The 19820-nt window shown below is 49.2% G+C and overlaps 1 protein-coding gene across 1 annotated transcript in view; it reads left to right on the plus strand.

Annotated features, from left to right (window-relative positions):
- Positions 1-18961, plus strand: part of LOC308109756 (protein AF-17-like) — a 35772-nt gene extending 16811 nt beyond the window's left edge. The window contains exons 9-20 of the mRNA XM_080463556.1: positions 216-372; positions 2675-3508; positions 4404-4540; positions 5488-5806; positions 5888-5954; positions 8280-8464; positions 8980-9201; positions 9387-9448; positions 10799-11115; positions 11402-11489; positions 12750-12965; positions 14294-18961. Of these exons, the coding sequence (XP_080319682.1) occupies positions 216-372; positions 2675-3508; positions 4404-4540; positions 5488-5806; positions 5888-5954; positions 8280-8464; positions 8980-9201; positions 9387-9448; positions 10799-11115; positions 11402-11489; positions 12750-12965; positions 14294-14326 (2637 nt within the window). The 3' untranslated portion in view covers positions 14327-18961. The remainder of the gene's footprint in view (positions 1-215; positions 373-2674; positions 3509-4403; positions 4541-5487; positions 5807-5887; positions 5955-8279; positions 8465-8979; positions 9202-9386; positions 9449-10798; positions 11116-11401; positions 11490-12749; positions 12966-14293) is intronic.
- The last annotated feature ends 859 nt before the right edge of the window (positions 18962-19820 follow it).

The following is a 19820-nucleotide window of genomic DNA, read 5'->3' on the forward strand; positions in this document are numbered from 1 at the left end:
GTGGATGATGGGTGGATGGTGGGTGGATGGTCAGTGGATGATGGATGAGTGGATGATGGGTGAATGATTGATGGGTGGGTGGAGGAATGATGGATGGCTGGATGATGGGTGATGGGTGGATGAATGATGGGTGGGTGGAGGAATGATGGATGGGTGGGTGATGGGTGGATGGTGGGTGGATGACTGGCTAAAGCTGATGTCTCCTGTCCCATTAGGTCTCATCCAGCCACCACAGCAGCAGCAGCAGCAAAGACAGTGAAGGAAAGTCCAAGAAGCTGAGTCACAGTCACAGTCACAGTCATCGCAGCAAGAAGACAGGAAGCTCCACCCGGAGCTGCTCCTCCTCCTGCTCCTCCAGCCCGTTCAACACAGGTGAGTGAGGAGCTCCGCTTTCTGTTCCTCCTCCTCCTCCCCATCCTCCTTCTCTTCCTTCTACTGCTCCTCTTCCTCCTGTTCCTCCTCCTCCTCATCCTCCTTCTGTTCCTCCTGCTCCTCATCCTCCTTCTGTTCCTCCTGCTCCTCATCCTCCTTCTGTTCCTTCTACTGCTCCTCTTCCTCCTTCTGTTCCTCCTGCTCCTCATCCTCCTTCTGTTCCTCCTGCTCCTCCTCATCCTCCTTCTGTTCCTACTGCTCCTCATCCTCCTTCTGTTCCTCCTGCTCCTCCTCATCCTCCTTCTGTTCCTCCTGCTCCTCATCCTCCTTCTGTTCCTACTGCTCCTCATCCTCCTTCTGTTCCTTCTACTGCTCCTCTTCCTCCTTCTGTTCCTCCTGCTCCTCATCCTCCTTCTGTTCCTCCTGCTTCTCATCCTCCTTCTGTTCCTCCTGCTCCTCCTCATCCTCCTTCTGTTCCTACTGCTCCTCATCCTCCTTCTGTTCCTCCTCCTACTCCTCATCCTCCTTCTGTTCCTCCTGCTCCTCCTCCTCCTTCTGTTCCTCCTGCTCCTCATCCTCCTTCTGTTCCTCCTACTCCTCATCCTCCTTCTCTTCCTCCTGCTCCTCCTCATCCTCCTTCTGTTCCTCCTGCTCCTCCTCCTCCTTCTGTTCCTCCTGCTCCTCATCCTCCTTCTGTTCCTCCTACTCCTCATCCTCCTTCTCTTCCTCCTGCTCCTCCTCATCCTCCTTCTGTTCCTCCTGCTGCTCATCCTCCTTCTGTTCCTCCTGCTCCTCATCCTCCTTCTTTTCCTCCTCCTACTCCTCATCCTCCTTCTGTTCCTCCTCCTACTCCTCATCCTCCTTCTGTTCCTCCTGCTCCTCCTCCTCCTTCTGTTCCTCCTGCTCCTCCTCCTCCTTCTGTTCCTCCTGCTCCTCCTCCTCCTACTCCCCATCCTCCTTCTCTTCCTTCTCCTGCTCCTCCTCATCCTCCTTCTGTTCCTTCTCCTGCTCCTCCTCATCCTCCTTCTGTATCTTCTACTGCTCCTCTTCCTCCTGTTCCTCCTCTTTCTCCCACTACTTCTACTGCTCCTTCTCCTACTTCTCTTCCTTCTCCTCCTCCTGCTCCTCCAGCCCATCTAACACAGGTAAGTGAGAAGCTCTTCCTCTTCCTCCTCCTCCTCCTCCTTCTGTTTCTTCTCCTCCTCCTCCTGTTTCTCCTACAGCTCCTTCTCTGCTCCTCTTGCTCCTGCGACTGCTATTCCTCCTACTTCTCTTCCTCCTCCTCCTCCTCCTCCTCCTCCTCCTCCTCTCCTGCTCATCATGGCTCCTGTCAGTAAGATCATTAATCAGACAAATGCACACTTTTCATCCACAGTGCAGCTTTACTCACGGCTATCACCGCCCTATTTATATGCTTACTCAGCAATTAGACTCATTGTTACACACCTTCTCACAATAAAAAAATCAATCATTTCTATCCACCACTCTATATCATTTGAAGATGAAAGTATGGCATATGAACATTGTGCTGCTCATCAGTGGCGTGACCAGGATTCAGTTTGATAGTACCCAGATTACCCCCCGGGGGCATACAGAAACACAGATGATGAAAACAGCCCAGCAAAACGTTATGATGACGGCGCACCGAGCAGAAACAAAAACAAACTCCCCTTTAGGATAATTCTTTTTTTCACACCTTCAAAAACACCGTGCGTACAGGATTCCGGCTGGCGGCGCCACTGCTGCTAATTCAGTATCCGGCCTCGCGTCTCATTAAAGAAACATCTATACCACTGCAGCTTTGCTGTTTGTGGTGACGTGGATCAAAAAGTCTGATATTTGAAGACATTAAATGTATGAGATGAATCTCGCTGTAACTCTCCACCTCACCATCTGCGCCGCCGGGTTCCCCGTCTCTAAAATGTGCATGCGCAAGGTTAAAGTTGGTTTAACGGTCCGCACTTTCTCCCTCAAAGTTTATTTTTATAGATCACAAACTTTAGGTGGGAAGTGGAGTACAAATCTGTTTTGTCCCTGAGCAAACTTTATAAATGAGCTCCACTGCTCCACTTCTTCCCTTCTCCACTTCTCTCGTTCTCTAGTTCTCCACTTCTCTCGTTCTCCACTTCTCCATTTCTGGGAGGCTGATTGGTGGACATTGGTTGTATCGTTTTGGGGTTTAGTGGCTGGTAGCTAGTGGTGTAGATTGTGTAGTTTTAGGGCAAAGGCGTCTCTGGTTTTCAGGACTCAGGGACTCTGGAGTCTTGCCATGTGCTGACGCTGAGTTTCTTTGGTCCTGCAGGCGGCTCTTCCACTCAGGACTTCCATCAGTTCTCGTCTTCCTCGCGTCTGGATCGCGACCACGACAGAGGAGGCGACGACCACAGCGGCGAAGAACGCAAGGAGCGCCACAGGAGGCTGGCGGTCCTCCACGATGAAGAGGACGAGGAGGATGAGGAAGACGACAAGGAGGAGGAGGACAAGGAGGACTGTAAATACCACAAGCCGCCGGCGTTGACGCCCGCCGATGGGCCGCTCGCGGGGTCACAGGGTCACGACAGGTCGGAGGGCGGCGCCAGCCCGTTTGAGAACAAGGTGACCATCTCCACCTTCGGCTCCATCATGCGCATCACGTCTTCGTCGGGACTCGGCAGCAGCAAGATCCGAAAGATCTCCACGTCAGGGGACTACAAGTCCTCTAAGTCACTGAGCAAGCTGAGCACGCCACCCATCCTGGAGGAGGCGGAGCCTCAGTGTACGGCCACGCCCCCCGCACTGCCCCGCGAGAGGAGGCACCGTGGCAGCAAGAAGAGCCGCCACGGGCCGGGGCGCCCGCGGGGCAGCAAGAACCGGGAGAGGAGGGAGGAGGACCATCACCACCACCACCACCATCACCACCACCCAACACCACCTCCTCCTCCACCTCCTCCCCCGGCATTAACTTCCTCCTCATCTTTATTCCCAAGCTCCTCCTCCGTCTCCCACCCTGCCTTCCCCTCCACACTGCCTCCCACTACCACCACCACCACACCCTCTTCCACCACCTCCACCTCCTCTTCCACCACCTCCTCTTCCTCCACCTCCTCTTCCGCTGGGAGCTTTTCTACATCTCGAGGAAGCTCACTGCTCGGCTCCGGTGAGTCTGATCGAGCATGTGTGTGTGTGTGTGTGTGTGTGTGTGTGTGTGTGTGTGTGTGTGTGTGTGTGTGTGTGTGTGTGTGTGTGTGTGTGTGTGTGTGGTTAGCCTGTGACTTCCTGTGTGCATGCGGTGCAAGGTTGAAATGTTTCCATGGCAGCTCGTCTTCACGTCATGGCCCTGATGAAATACTCCACAATGTTTTATAAACTCAGTATTTTCTTATAACTGTGTTCAAGGTGTTTTTCCCGAAATCAAAAACAGCCTCAGTCGTGACTTTCAGTCCAACGTGCTATGTTCGCCAATTTTCCCTTTTAGGAATCGGAAGTGTGTGTAGCAGGAATCTGATGTGTGTGTGTGTGTGTGTGTGTGTGTGTGTGTGTGTGTGTGTGTGTGTGTGTGTGTGTGTGTGTGTGTGTGTGTGTGTGTGTGTGTGTGTGTGTGTGTGTGTAGCAGGAGATCTGAGATAACTGTTGTTGAAGAGTCTTGATTTACTGAATCTGATGAACGTGTGAATAAGAGGAAAAGTCTTTTGTTGGTAGTGATTGGGACGTCAAACGTCCTCACAATCTATTTGGTCCATTAGTGTCATTAGAATCGTTCTGCTTGATAGAATCATGTTTCTATGATTCTATCTATCAACGATCAATTTCTGAACTGATGGACCAGGACCTCATGGAGGACCTGGTGACGGTCACAGACCTGGTGCATGAAGACGACGCAGCAGCAGATGATTTCTGAAACTGTTGAAACTGTCTGAGCTGAACATCGCCCCCTAATGCACAAACATGGTGTTACTCACATCCACCGGCTGCTCTGTTCAAGTTACCTTTTTTTTCTTTCAAGATGGACACCAGCATTAACACCAGCGTTAATGAGCATATCTTCCCTGCAGGTATCTACTCCAGCCTGAAGGAGCCCCTCTCTCTGGGTGGGGGGGGGTCCCTGGGGGGGGGCGTGTGTAGCTCCCCCCTCCCGTCCAACACCTCCTCGCTCGCCCTTCCTTCAATCAACGCTGTCGCAAACACGCAGGTGAGAACAGGTGGAGGGTCGCAAAGCAGCTCAGGTGTTTGCAGCTGATGGAGGCTGAAGAGACTAAGAGCAGCATGGCTCGGTTGGTAGAGCGCTCGTCTCCCAATTGGAATGATTCACACCTCCATCTGCCCACATGCCGAAGTGTCCTTGGGCAAGACACTGAACCCCAAACTGCCTGTGTGAATGCAGAGTGAGTGGTTGGTGGTGGTGGTGGTGGTGGTGGTGGTGGTGGTTAGAGGGGCCGATGGTGCTAAATGGCAGCCTCGCTTCCGTCAGCCTGCTCCAGGGCAGCTGTGGCTACATACAGTACGTAGTTTACCACCATCGAGTCTGGAATGAATTAATAAAGCGTCTTTGAGTGTCCAGAAAAGCGCTCTATAAAACCAATGCATTAATATAACAATACCAACACATTGCTAAAACAATACTAACACAATACTAACATATCACTGACACAATACTGACAAAATGCTCACACATTCCTCTCGCAATACGAACACACAATACTAACAATGACTGAAACAATACTAACACACAATACTGAACAATGACTGAAACAATACTAACACACAATACTAACAATGACTGAAACAATACTAACACACAATACTAACAATGACTGAAACAATACTAACACATTACTAAAACATTACTGACACAATACTAACATTACTAAGACATTACTGGCGCATCAACACATTATTAAAACACAAAATAACTGTTGCTGACATTTTTAGCTCTTTTTCCTTTTTGGCATTAATACATTTATGACACTTGAAATACATCAATCAGCATCTGGACCAGTGGACGCTTCCGTCCACATTCAGTGAAATGCTTCTTCAGAAAACATTGATCCGCTGCAGTTGACAGACAAAGAAGTGAATCACATTAAACGAGTTTGTGGAGGAGCTGGTTGATTCAGGCCCGCCGTCTTGATGTTGCAGGTGTGTGCCAGCTCCAGCTCATCGTTCAGCGTGACCTCCTCATACAGCCTGACGTCCTCGCACCCGGTGTCCAGCTCCTCATACAGCCTGACGTCCTCGCACCCGGTGTCCAGCTCCTCATACAGCCTGACGTCCTCGCACCCGGTGTCCAGCTCCTCATACAGCCTGACGTCCTCGCGCCCGGTCTCCAGCTCCACGTTCAGCCTGACGTCCTCGCGCCCGGTCTCCAGCTCCACGTTCAGCCTGACGTCCTCGCAGCCATTCTCCAGCTGTCTGTCCACCGCTGCCACGCTGAGCCAAACCCACAGCTCCCTGCCAGGTGAGAGGAAGAGTAAGGTCAGAGGTCAGCAGCGCTCCGTTCTCCGGGCACTCCTTCACCCTGTTGCATGGTCGTCCTCAGAGTCGGAGCTGGATGACTGTCGCTTCCCGTGTCAACAGAATTCACCCAGAGAGAGTCTGTCGTCTCAGTGAGTGCCTCCACTCATCACACAGCCTCCATCATACAGCTTCCATCACACAGCCTTTGTCACACAGTCTCTGTCACATTGCCTCCATCACACAGCCTCCGTCTTAGCTTCCGACACACAGCCTTCATCACACAGCCTCCATCACACAGCCTCCATCACACAGCCTCCATCACACAGCTTTTGTCACACAGCCTCCATCATAGCTTCCAACATACAGCCTTCATGACACAGCCTTTGTCACTCAGCCTCCATCACACAGCCTCCATCACACAGCCTTCGTTACATAACTGCCATCACAGCCTTCATCACACAGCCTCCGGCTTAGCTTCCGACCCACAGCCTCCATCACACAGCCTCCGTCACTCAGCCTCCATCACACAGCCTCCGTCACACAGCCTCCGTCACAGCCTTCATCACACAGCCTTCGTCACTCAGCCTCCATCACACAGCCTTCATCACACAGCCTCCGGCTTAGCTTCCGACCCACAGCCTCCATCACACAGCCTCCGTCACACAGCCTCCGTCACAGCCTTCATCACACAGCCTTCATCACACAGCCTCCCATCACACACCCTCCGTCACACAGCCTCCGTCACACAGCCTCCGTCACACAGACTCCATCACACAGCTTCCGTCATAGCTTCCGACACACAGCCGTCATCACACAGCCTCCGTCATAGCCTCCATCACACAGCCTGCTTCCCACAGCCTCTATCACACAGCCTCCGTCATAGCCTCCATCACACAGCCTGCTTCCCACAGCCTCTATCACACAGCCTCCGTCATAGCCTCCATCACACAGCCTGCTTCCCACAGCCTCTATCACACAGCCTCCGTCATAGCCTCCATCACACAGCCTGCTTCACACAGCCTCTATCACACAGCCTCCGTCAATCAGCCTCAATCACAGCCTCCGTCAAAGCATTACTGAGTTTCTGAATGTATTGATAATAAGATCAATACAGTGAAACTGAAGCAGTTGATGTTGAATATACGAGACACTTACGAGACAATTGGTCACACTTGAGTCGTGAAAACTGGAAAAACAACCTCTTAAAATTAGACTTTTTAGAATGCATTTGAAAAAGTCGATTTTCACGGTGTTCTGGACAGTAATGGTAAGCAACCTGTTTTTACATAGAGCTCCCAGATTACACTAGATTATTTTAGAATACTCCTGATTACTCCACATTACCCTACATTACTCCAGATTAGTGCCAAGAGAGAAGCTCGTTGTTGAGTTGTTACTAATGAGAGCAGCAGGATGAGGTTGTGGACTTCCTGTGGTGACTGGTGGACTTCCTGAAGTGACTGGTGGACTGCCAGTTCTCACTGGCGGACGTCCTGAGGTGACTGGTGGACTTCTAGTTGTGACTGGTGGACTTCCTGTGGTTACTGGTGGACTTCCTGTAGTGACTAGTGGACTTCCTGGAGTGACTAGTGGACTTCCTGTAGTGGCTAGTGGACTTCCTGGAGTGACTAGTGGACTTCCTGTGGTGACTGGTGGACTACTTGTGGTGACTAGTGGACATCCTGGAGTGACTAGTGGACTTCCTGGAGTGACTGGTGGACTTCCTGTGGTGACTGGTGGACTTCCAGTTGTGACTGGTGAACTTCCTGAGGTGACTGGTGGACTTCCAGTAGTGACTGGTGGACTTCCTGTGGTTACTGGTGGACTTCCTGTAGTGACTAGTGGACTTCCTGGAGTGACTAGTGGACTTCCTGGAGTGACTGGTGGACTTCCTGTAGTGGCTATTGGACTTCCTGTAGTGGCTAGTGGACTTCCTGGAGTGGCTAGTGGACTTCTTGTGGTGACTGGTGGACTTCCTGTAGTGACTAGTGGACTTCCTGTAGTGACTAGTGGACTTCCTGGAGTGACTGGTGGACTTCCTGTAGTGGCTATTGGACTTCCTGTAGTGGCTAGTGGACTTCCTGGAGTGACTAGTGGACTTCTTGTGGTGACTGGTGGACTTCCTGGAGTGACTAGTGGACTTCCTGGAGTGACTAGTGGACTTCTTGTGGTGACTGGTGGACTTCCTGTAGTGACTAGTGGACTTCCTGGAGTGACTAGTGGACTTCCTGTAGTGGCTATTGGACTTCCTGGAGTGACTAGTGGACTTCCTGGAGTGACTAGTGGACTTCCTGTAGTGGCTAGTGGACTTCCTAGAGTGACTGGTGGACTTCCTGGAGTGACTAGTGGACTTCCTGTAGTGGCTATTGGACTTCCTGGAGTGACTAGTGGACTTCCTGGAGTGACTAGTGGACTTCCTGTAGTGGCTAGTGGACTTCCTAGAGTGACTGGTGGACTTCCTGTTCCTCATGCAGGTCTCCGATGAGCGCACTTCCTCTCCTCTTGGACCAGCGGGATTGGCTCGGAGCGGGGTTCGGGGGCCGGGACTGGCTGGGGTCCGGGGTCGGGGTCCGGGCCCGGCCTGAGAATGTTCCCCCGGCCAGCTGCCACATCGAGCTGCTGCTGGAGAAACATGGCAACGGAGAGACGGGAGTGAACAGTGAGTCAACAGCTGCTTTAACTCTGAAGGATGAGAACTGAACTCTCAACTGTACTCTCAGCTATACTTCCAACTACACTCTCAACTATACTCTCAGCTATACTTCCAACTACACTCTCATCAATACTCTCAACTGTACTCTCATCTCTACTCTCTTCTATGCTCCACAGCTATAATCTCTGACTGCTCACTGTACTCCCACAGCTATATTACACAGGATGCCGTGTCGATGTGTTTTCCATGACGCCGTTAGTTACTAGCACTAACCAGACGAGTTACTATTATTAACTTGCATCAAAGCAAAACAAACGAAGAAACTATTTAGTTTGAAACATTTAATTACAAAACGTTTCATGATAAAACCTCAAAATGACTTTTTTTATTTTAAACATTATTTCTTTCTCAGGATGCTAACTGTTAGCAGGTAGCATGAGGATCAGCTGTTTGACCTCATCCACCCTCCTCCCCCTCTCCATCCATCCTCCACCCTTTCCCACCTCTCCTCCACCCTCCAGTTGTGGAGATGCTGCAGTGCCTCCACTCCCTCCAGCAGGAGAACCAGCGTCTCCAGGACCAGATCCTGAGTCTGACGGCCAAGAAAGATCGTCTGCAGCTGCTGAACACTGAACTGCTGGTGCCGTTCCCCCCCCACACCTCCGTCCAAGGCCCGCTGCACGCCTCCGCCCATGGCTTGCTGCACGCCTCCACCCAGATCAACTTCCTCTCTTCTACCCAGGGTCAGGTTCTTCATGTCTCAGTCCCCCATCCTCCAACTTGCCCCCCATTCTCCACCCTGCCCCCGTCCTCCACCCTCTCCCCCATCCTGCCCCCGTCCTCCACCCTCTCCCCCACCCTGCCCCCGTCCTCCACCCTTCAACACGTTGTGCGACTGATTCACAAACTGATTTTTGTTCGTCCATAGACTGTCTGAGTTCCAATAAGAGTCCATTGCCCAAAAGCTGCTTCCTGAACGATTCGTCCGAGGTGAGCACTTGCACACACACACTCACACACACACACACACACACACACACACACACACACACACACACACACACACACACACACACACACACACACACACACACACACACACGACTCTGCAACTTCGCCAACTTTCCTCTCACTTGTTTTTTGTCAGAGAAAACTCAGATGAAAGCCACAGGCGAACACATGAATACGTTATCAGCCACATCCTCTGGATATAAATGGATTTTGTCGACTATTGTGTGGCAGAGCGGCTGATTCACGTCAGCTGCTTAATCGCCGCTCTGCCCATAAAGGAGGAGCCCCCCAGAGACAGTGTGGCAGCTGTGGTTGGCACCCTCGGGTTCACCCACAGAGGCACGGAGACAGATTCAGGCCATGTTTACACGTACCTAGGTATTTGAAAAAACTGTGATATTTCACATTTACACACAAACGTAGTACGACTCGCCACATACGATGGTTCCTGAAAACTTGGTCCACAGTGGAGATCTGGATGAAATCCGTGTCTCTGTTTGCATCTAAAGGGGGGTAGGCGGATATTTACGTCACAATTCGTGGACTTGGTGGTTTTTTTCCCGGATTCTGATTGGCTATCATGGCTTCATGCTACACTGCCCCCTGCAGGTTTGGCTGCTCACAGCAGCTCTGAACCAGGTGTGTATGTGGGCTCGTGTAAATTAAGATTTTCTTTTAAAGGTGGAGGGGGAAATGTACATTTTCGTAAAAACCCAAGTACGTGTAAATGTGGCCTCGGTGTTCACCATTCTCTTATTAAACTAAATAAAAACGAACTGAAAACACACGCAGCCTCTTGGAGGTTCTCCTGCTGTGTCTGTGTCTCCACCTTTATGGGCAGAGAGGCGATCAAGCACCGAATGTGAATCAGGTGCGCTGCCTCACCTCTCTGCCACATATCGATTTTCATTTAATTGATTATAATTTGAAATATTTTGTTTTTCATTTTATAAATATTTTATTGGCATTTCATTTATTTAAACTTTTACAAAATGTTGTTTTAGTCGCTCATAAGTCAGTATTTATACAATTTGTTAAATTGTCTGTATTTTATTACATTTTTCATTATGATTTCATTTTTTTTTTTAATCTTTTATGATAATATGTGTTAATTCAGCTTCACAGACATTTTTTCCACTTCATTAGGAATTAATCAACATGAATGAAAATAAATGATAGTATTTATTTCAATAAATTTAGTTTTTTCCATAAAGTATTTCAAACTAATCCAATAATATAAGTGAGATAAAGAAGCAAAGTGATTTAAGTTCATATAGTGTGTGTTAGTTGCAGTTTTACAGTGTTGATTGCTGTGTGTGTTTGTTGCAGGAGCTCCATTCCGGCAGTCCATCCCGCAGTAGCTCCTCCCTCTCTTTCCAGAGCACGCCACCACCTCAGCAGAGCCCCGCCCCCTTCGGCCAGCCACTGCTGAATGGGTCGAGTCGCGGGCTGAGTGATGGGCTCATGGCGTCCCTGTCGGGCAGTCCGCAGTTGAACGGTGTGCCGGGCGGTCCGAATGGCGTGATCCAGTCCCCCGCGCAGAACGCCACTCAGCCCGCCACACTCCCGGCACTCCGACCACAGCCTCCTCCGCTCAGCGCTCAGACGCTGATGCAGGGATTTCAGCTTCCTAAGAGCCTGAGCCCGTACGTACACACACACACACACACACACACACACACACACACACACACACACACACACACACACACACACACACACACACATACACACATACACAGTCTTTTGCAATGTGTTTTGTGAACTGTCTGTGTGTGTTTGTGTGTGTGTGTGTGTGTGTGTGTGTGTGTGTGTGTGTGTGTGTGTGTGTGTGTGTGTGTGTGTGTGTGTGTGTGTGTGTGTGTGTGTGTGTGTGTGTGTGTGTGTGTGTGTGTGCGTGCGTGCGTGCGTGCGTGTGTGTGTGTGTGTCAGATCGTCTCTCCTGTCGGAGCAGCAGAAGCAGCTTCACTTGGAGCAGCAGCAGCTTCAGCAGTTTCTCTCCTCACAGAACTTCACTCCGGTAATCTCTCTCTGTCTCGTTCTGTCTCCCAACTCCCTGTCGCTCCTCCATTGCCCGGCTGTTGGCCTTCAGTCACTCCCCTGTTGGCGCTCAGTCAACCCACAGTCAGCCCTCAGTCACCCCCCTGTTGGCCCTCAGTCACCCCTCTGTTGGCCCTCAGTCACCCCTTAGTCACCCCCCTGTTGGCCCTCAGTCACCCCTCAGTCTCCCCTCTGTTGGCCCTCAGTCACCTCTCAGTCACCCCCCTGTTGGCTCTCAGTCACCCCTCAGTCACCCCCCGGTTTGCCCTCAGTCACCCCTCAATCACCTCTCAGTCTCCCCTCTGTTGGCCCTCAGTCACCTCTCAGTCACCCCCCTGTTGGCCCTCAGTCACCCCTCAGTCTCCCCTCTGTTGGCCCTCAGTTACCCCTCAGTCACCCCCCTGTTGGCCCTCAGTCACCCCCCTGTTGGCCCTCAGTTACCCCTCAGTCACCCCCCTGTTGGCTCTCAGTCACCCCTCAGTCACCCCCCGTTTGCCCTCAGTCACCCCTCTGTTGGCCCTCAGTCACCCCTCAGTCACCCCCCGGTTTGCCCTCAGTCACCCCTCTGTTGGCCCTCAGTCACCCCTCAGTCACCCCCCTGTTGGCCCTCAGTTACCCCTCAGTCACCCCCCTGTTGGCCCTCAGTCACCCCCCTGTTGGCCCTCAGTCACCCCCCTGTTGGCCCTCAGTCACCCCCCTGTTGGCCCTCAGTCACCCCTCTGTTGGCCCTCAGTCACCCCTCAGTCACCCCCCGGTTTGCCCTCAGTCACCCCTCTGTTGGCCCTCAGTCACCCCTCAGTCACCCCCCTGTTGGCCCTCAGTTACCCCTCAGTCACCCCCCTGTTGGCCCTCAGTCACCCCCCTGTTGGCCCTCAGTCACCCCCCTGTTGGCCCTCAGTCACCCCTCTGTTGGCCCTCAGTCACCCCTCAGTCACCCCCCTGTTGGCCCTCAGTTACCCCTCAGTCACCCCCCTGTTGGCCCTCAGTCACCCCCCTGTTGGCCCTCAGTCACCCCCCTGTTGGCCCTCAGTCATCCCCCAGTCATCCAACCCGTCTCCTGGTTCCTGTTTGAGCGCTACATTGGTGAAATCAGTGACGTATCACGTTTTAGAGTGACACAATGACGTGGCTCTCACTTGGCTCCATTAACGGTGGAAAAACAACCGGTTCTTTGGCGGTGCCCCACCCCCACCCCCCACCCCCCACAGTCGCCCCGCTCACGGCCCTCTTGTCCCTGCAGGAGCAGCAGGTGGTGGTGGTCTGCCAGATGCTGCAACAGCAGCGACAGAGGGAGCTGCAGCGCCTCAGTCTGTCCGGAGCGCTGGCGTCCAATCCCAGCTCTCCGCTTGTTGCCCAGTCGCCCAGCCTGCTGTCCTCGGCCACCGCCTCGCCACTGCACGGCGCTCAGGGCGGCAGCGTCTTCAGTCTGCAGGACAACACGATGCACAAGCCCGGGGTGAGTCCTGCTGCACGGCATCACGGTTCAGTTCACACTAGAGTTGGTCGATATCCACATGTTCCCAATATACGGTATCACCTCTCTCGTTAGAACAACAGAAGTCATCCCGTTATTGTGTGGAACGTTTCACCGTTTCACACAATAAATCCAAGGTTATGTTATATAAAGCTTCTCTTCCTCCTCTTGTAATATTTGCTGACCTGACATGATTCATTCATGAACGGCGGCGGTGCACGTTGGTGTGTGTGTGTGTGTGTGTGTGTGTGTGTGTGTGTGTGTGTGTGTGTGTGTGTGTGTGTGTGTGTGTGTGTGTGTGTGTGTGTGTGTGTGTGTGTGTGTGTGAGGAGAAACACACTTCCATTCATGAGATTCTGTGTTTCCAGCTGTTTGTCTGCAGGTCAATAACAAGTCGTCGTCTCACCATGATGAGACTCTTATTGTCTCAGTTCAGCCATTAGTGCAGTCTACTCTCCCGCTGCCGCTGAGTTAAAAACAAACCTCGATAATATTACTGTAGAGTCCGCGGACGCTCTGTTTTCTGCCCCTGGTCCTGAGCTGCAAACAGTTTTTTCTCATGAAGTCGTCAGTCGTGAAGCGTTTGAGTGCAGCAGCATGATCATCCGCTCTTCAGCTTTTAACAAAATGACTGGAGGGATTCAGGCTTCAGGTTCTGTCAAGCTGTAACGGTGTGATTAGTCACTGAGATATCAGGTGTCATATTAACCTATAACCACAGACCAGGTGTAATGACATGATTAGTCACCGAGGTATCAGGTGTCCAGTGATGTGCCGTGAGCACCAGGGTTAGGTAGGCTGGGCATTGCGTATCAAAACCATCGATGTCGACACCAAAGATGGTTCTATATTGTTGCGAGCGATGCGGAAGACCATCAAATGAGAGTGAGCTTTTCCCTTCATACCAACTGCAATCAAAATAGGCTTTTATTTTGACACCAAACAGGAACACCATGGCAGGACGAGATGACCCACAAAACCCTCTTCACTCCTGGTTGCCAACTTCCAAATATTAAACTAAACCAGATCAACTAACTAACTACATGAACTAAGCAACAAAAACACTAGCAGGATACCTTATTGCCGTATTATCGCCAATAGTTTTACCTTCTGAAGAAGAAGGTAAAACCAGAAGATGAACAAATAACGATCAAATAATGTAAAGATGATATGTTGACATACAGTTTGACTCTCATGTCTTTAGTTTCATTATTCTACCTTTTGCAGTGGATATTTTCCCGGCTGCTCTGAGAATTGAGGCTCTGACGGCGTTAATATGTTGAGAATGAACGTTGTTTGGTGTTTTTCAGGCTGCAGGAGAGAAGAGCGGCGAGAACGGCTGAGAGCGTGAGGAAGCAGCGGTGGCGTCCCCGGTGTCACCATCACCGGCGTCACTGCCATCGTACAGCCGCTCTTTGAATGTAGACAGACCGGAGACGTCGCGGTGGAGTTTGGTGTTTTCTTGATCTGGAGGTTCTTGTAGGATTTTGTTGTTGTTTGTAGGCAGCTTCCAGAGAGCATCAGCTCTCTTCTTACATTGCACTAATTAGTTACCTGGAGCAGCAGGGCTGCTGCTGGAGGCCAGGGTGGTCCTGGTCCTGCAGGACACCGAGCTGGTTCTGGTCCTGCAGGAACTTCTGAGTTTGAGGTCTGAACTTGGGTCAGAACGTCGCCTTTCACTTCCTGTTTCGCACTGACCGCCCGTGAATCCGCCACGAACACTGCTGACGCTTCTGCAACCTCAATGTCTTCCTGGATCCTCTGTCTTCCCCCGCCATCGGCCCCCGCTGTCATGTCGCCTCCCGCCGTCGTGTCGCATCCCGCCGTCGCGTCGCCTCCTGCCGTTAGGTCGCCTTCCGCCATCGCATCCCGCCGTTGAGTTGCGTTTCACTTCTTTTAAAGTCGATGACATTTCAAGATGAAGCTGATTACCTCTGAGCTTCTGTGTTTTACCATAACGAACTTTACTGGACTGACTGCAGTGACGCACGCGCGAACAACACACACACACACACACACACACACACACACACACACACACACACACACACACACACACTATACTGGACGGCCTGCAGTGACACACACACAGTTCCAGCTCTGAACAGTTTCAGTTTCAAGGTAAAATTAAAGCAGCAGTCATGTCAACATTTTCACTAATGAAAGTCGTGTTACATAACTTTTATCTCCCTCAGTCAGTCTTAATGCTGCTAGCATAGCAGGTGTACCGTTAGCAACACTGATTCACTCATTACTCAGTGGGAAGAAGATGCTGTATAATCTGGATGTTTGAGGAGGAAGACGCTCTGTAATCTGGATGTTTGAGGAGGAAGATGCTCTATAATCTGGATGTTCGCTCTTCTTAAAGAAAGAGATAATAATCCAATGACAAAGAAAAGCAGCTGATAATCTACCAACATGTGACAGAAGCAAATTGCTATTTAAGCGGCTAATGCCAATGTTGTGAGAAACTCCAGGAATGTTTTGCTCCATGAGAGAAGTAAAGAGTAACTACCTGACACTTCAGTAACTCTAACTGAGCTGAGTTACTGGCAGTAATCAGTTACTAGCCTGTAGCAGTGTGACAGTTAGCAGACGCACTTTTCTCCCTGAAAAACAAATAAAACATGAATACGACCCTCAGGTTCAAACTGGTGGAAAAGATGAAACAAAAGGCCGCAAAACTCCCGTCATGGTGCGTTAGCATCGTCATTAGCAATGCCATTAGCATCGCCATTAGAATCATCACTAGCGTCGTCACTAGCATTGCCATTAGTATCGTCATGAGCGTCGTCACTAGCGTCATTAGCATCGTCACTGGCGTCATTAGCATGTTAGCACCAGATTTCTCTCTGAACCTCCACCAGTTTCTTCAAAGACATTACATCCTTCCAGTTGCTCTCGAGATTAAACAGACGAAACCAAACATTTGGAAAATGTTAGAAACTCATTGTTTATCGTAAACAACGTGTGCACTTTGCGTGTTCGTAGCTAATTTTATCCGTCAGCTCAGAACCTTCCGATGGACTCGGGACTTTGTAGGAACTAACAGGTTGTTATTTCTCTCAGTGTTTTGCACTCTGTTACTTTCATATAGTCGTTTCCTTTAGCAATACTGGATAGATGAAGCCTTAACGACAGTAGAGTCTCCGAGCGCCGAGGCTCTGACTCCACTAGTCTTTCTTTGAAAAGGTTTTTTATCTTGGGAGGGATTTCTCTTCCTCTCAGACCCGTTTTTACTGTTTTGATAGCGACTGATGATTTCAGCAGTTGAATCGTGTAAATAAGCGTTCTAGTGGTAACTGAAGTGTCGAACCATGTTTCTATTGTTCTGTTTGTGTTCAGACGCAACATTCTTTGGTTGTCGGTGCTGCGGAGAAGTGAAAACTTGTAGGAAAGGTTGTGACGGGAGAAGCAGAAATGCTGTTGGATCCTCTCCTGGTTCCCCTCGTCGTCCCGACCCGTTTCTCTCCCGGAGGAGAAACATTGTTCTCCTCAGAAATCCTCCCTGACATGTGATGCTGGCGTGTGCCAGAGTAAGTACGACCAAAGAGAGTTTCTAGTACTTTTCCCGACGTGGAACCGAGTTCACGAAGATCACGATGACGTTAAAACTGAAATCATGTTTGATGATATACTTTGTCACCTACAAACTGCTTTCAGTCTAAAACTGCTTTTCTCCAGAAGCTCGAGCGTTTCGGTTCCAGTGCAACAGATTCAGTCCTTCACCGTCGTTGTAGATATCTTGAGCTTTAAGGAGCCTAAAGTTTCTCCGACGTGACGACGGAGGATTTTTAACAGCTTTTTTTTTTAACAAACGACGTCTGATATGATCCACGTTCCTCATGTGATCCACAATTCTGCTCCGGGTGCCTCTGGAACAGCTGTGAACCGATCCACTGCACAGAACTACACATGAATACAGTCGGCGGCAGCTCGTTGTAGCACTTTAACATTTCCTCCATTATGAAGCCGCAGTGAACAGTTTGAGTGAACATCGTCAGATTGAACCAAACTCGCTGCGTGTGAAAGCCAACAGGTGAACAGCAGTAAATCACTGCACTTTTTATGTGATTTACATCATTAATGTGAAAGTCTTTGCGCTGCTCTCTGTATAACAGTGCTCTTTCTCTTGCCTCTGACCTTCAGCCGCCCCGAACCCTAACAACAGGCTTCGGTTTATTTTTTGTTTGTTTTTCCATTTTGGGATTTTGTTGTGTTTTTAGATTCTCCTTGATTTCTGAGCAGGGTTCCGTCTGATAGGTCAGATTCAAGGAAACATGGATTCACACTGTTCGCCCACTGGGTTGATTTATCACAAACGTTGATTATTGCAATGATGATGAATTTGCATTTTATGGTTCAGTCCTGGATGAAACTATGTGTTTGTTTCTGAGGGAGAATCACTGCAGACTCACATCCTGGATTATGGTTAGGGAAATCCTGACCCTGACCCTGACCCTGTTCTGATCCAGTTCTGGTCCGGGCGGCAGGAGTCAGAGTGTGTTTATTGGGCGGTTCTGCCTTTTACCACCCGGTGTCTCTGCCCCGTCGTGTTTCTTCGACCGGTTCATAGCGATCAAACGTCCTCAGCGGAAAAGCAGAAAAGCTCTTTGGGTCGTACTTACGTGAATCTGAGTTTGTTCTGTTCGCAGCTCATGGAGCCGTCAGAATGGAACGTAGAGCAGCTGATAAATACTGTAGCAAAGACAGAAGGAGAATGTCCCTGATGTTGATGAAGACATGAGCCACTGGGAGCCAAGTGACTCTGGTTCAGAGCTTTGACCTTCAGAGTCATAAGTTTGACCTTTGGTCGGCGGTTTGACCTTCAGAGTCGGAGGTTTGACCTTCAGAGTCGAAGGTTTGACCTTCAGAGTCGAAGGTTTGACCTTCAGAGTCGGAGGTTTGACCTTCAGTTGGAGGTTTGACCTCCAGTCTGAGGTTTGACCTTCAGTAGGAGGTTTGACCTTCAGTCTGAGGTTTGACCTCCAGTCTGAGGTTTGACCTTCGGTCTGAGGTTTGACCTTCAGTCTGAGGTTTGACCTCCAGTCTGAGGTTTGACCTTCGGTCTGAGGTTTGACCTTCAGTCTGAGGTTTGACCTTCAGTCTGAGGTTTGACCTCCAGTCTGAGGTTTGACCTTCGGTCTGAGGTTTGACCTTCAGTCTGAGGTTTGACCTCCAGTCTGAGGTTTGACCTTCGGTCTGAGGTTTGACCTTCAGTCTGAGGTTTGACCTTCAGTCTGAGGTTTGACCTCCAGTCTGAGGTTTGACCTTCAGTCTGAGGTTTGACCTTCAGTCTGAGGTTTGACCTCCAGTCTGAGGTTTGACCTTCAGTTGGAGGTTTGACCTCCAGTCTGAGGTTTGACCTTCAGTTGGAGGTTTGACCTCCAGTCTGAGGTTTGACCTTCAGTTGGAGGTTTGACCTCCAGAGTCTGATCCACAGACGCGTCAGACAGATTCTTCCTCACGTTGCACTGAGGCGCTTTAGAGCGCTTGTAAATGGTTTTTTGGTACTTTTTCTAATTTTGTTTGAACATGAGTTGTATACTTAAGTATGTTTGTGTAAAGACACACTCATTCTTTTAAGCTTTGAAGTTGTGAACGTCGTTCTGTGTATGTTTTTCTGTATTTGAACATTGAAGCACCTAGCGCTGATCAAGGTCTGACGACAGCGGCGTAACTATCGGGAAGGAACTGCATGAAATGCAGTGACGTCTCAAATGTATTGCTAAATACCAAGTAGTAACTATGCATCATTTTAAATGCATCGTTCCCTGGAAAAAAATAAATGAGCACTGAATTTTAAAAAGGACAGCACGTTGTCGTTGTACAGTGTATTTGAGAGAATTGAGCGAAACAAATTTGACATTATTCAGATTAAATGCCCTGTAAAGTATTTTGATATTTTTGTGTGTAAAATTAAAAGGACGCATTAAGACGACTTGTTTTTTGTCAATAAATGTATTTTACTGATTTGTTTTACATTTTCTGGTGGATGTTGATTGACTGCACCTACAAATGATCACACTTCGTTCATCACTTCACACCTTCAGACATAAAAACACACGTGGCGTGGTTTCCTCTGACGACACAACAAATGACTCAATAATTCCTCATTCATTTATTTATTAAGGCAAAATAAAGAACAAAAAACTAGAAAGAGTTTCCTCCATAGTGAGTCTGTTTCCTCCTGACATTTTTCAATAGAACTAATCACTATTCCTTGTGCAATAGAATTTATGTCATTAGGAATATTTTTTCATAAAAATGTGAATTAAAAGTAAACATTTTATGAATATACATGTAGTTTATGCTTAGTAGACAAAGGCAGAATTTAGAATTACTCAGATTATATTTTAATCTGTACTGGATTGATTCTTTTTAATACTATATTTATTTTCATTTTTTCCAATAAACTTTAAAGTTTGTGTACAAAGTAAACGTAAAGAGATCAGTGAGTCCAGTTCACTGCAGCAACCGTTTACAATGAAATAAAAACAACAGAGATTATTAACAGTAATATAATGGAAACAAAAAGGAGAAAACACACAAAAAAAAAACTGGCAGAGTTTATCGTGATATTTCGTGTAAAATGAGAATTATATTTGTGACAGCTGAATTGTGTGGATATTTATCATTGTATACTTTTCTTATTTGTAAATAACTTAAGGAACTTAAAATAATAACCTCATTGGGAAACCACTTGAATAATGGAGTGGAGTTTTGAAATGTACATTTCTGGATATGAACTTTGAGTTGTTTTGTACTGACTATACGTAGTTCTCCAGTACCGACCTTATGAGCAACAATAAAACAGATTTCAGGCTCAGTTCTACT

Source organism: Lipophrys pholis (assembly GCF_963383615.2).
Source record: "Lipophrys pholis genome assembly, chromosome: 5".
Taxonomy (NCBI): Eukaryota; Metazoa; Chordata; class Actinopteri; order Blenniiformes; family Blenniidae; genus Lipophrys; species Lipophrys pholis.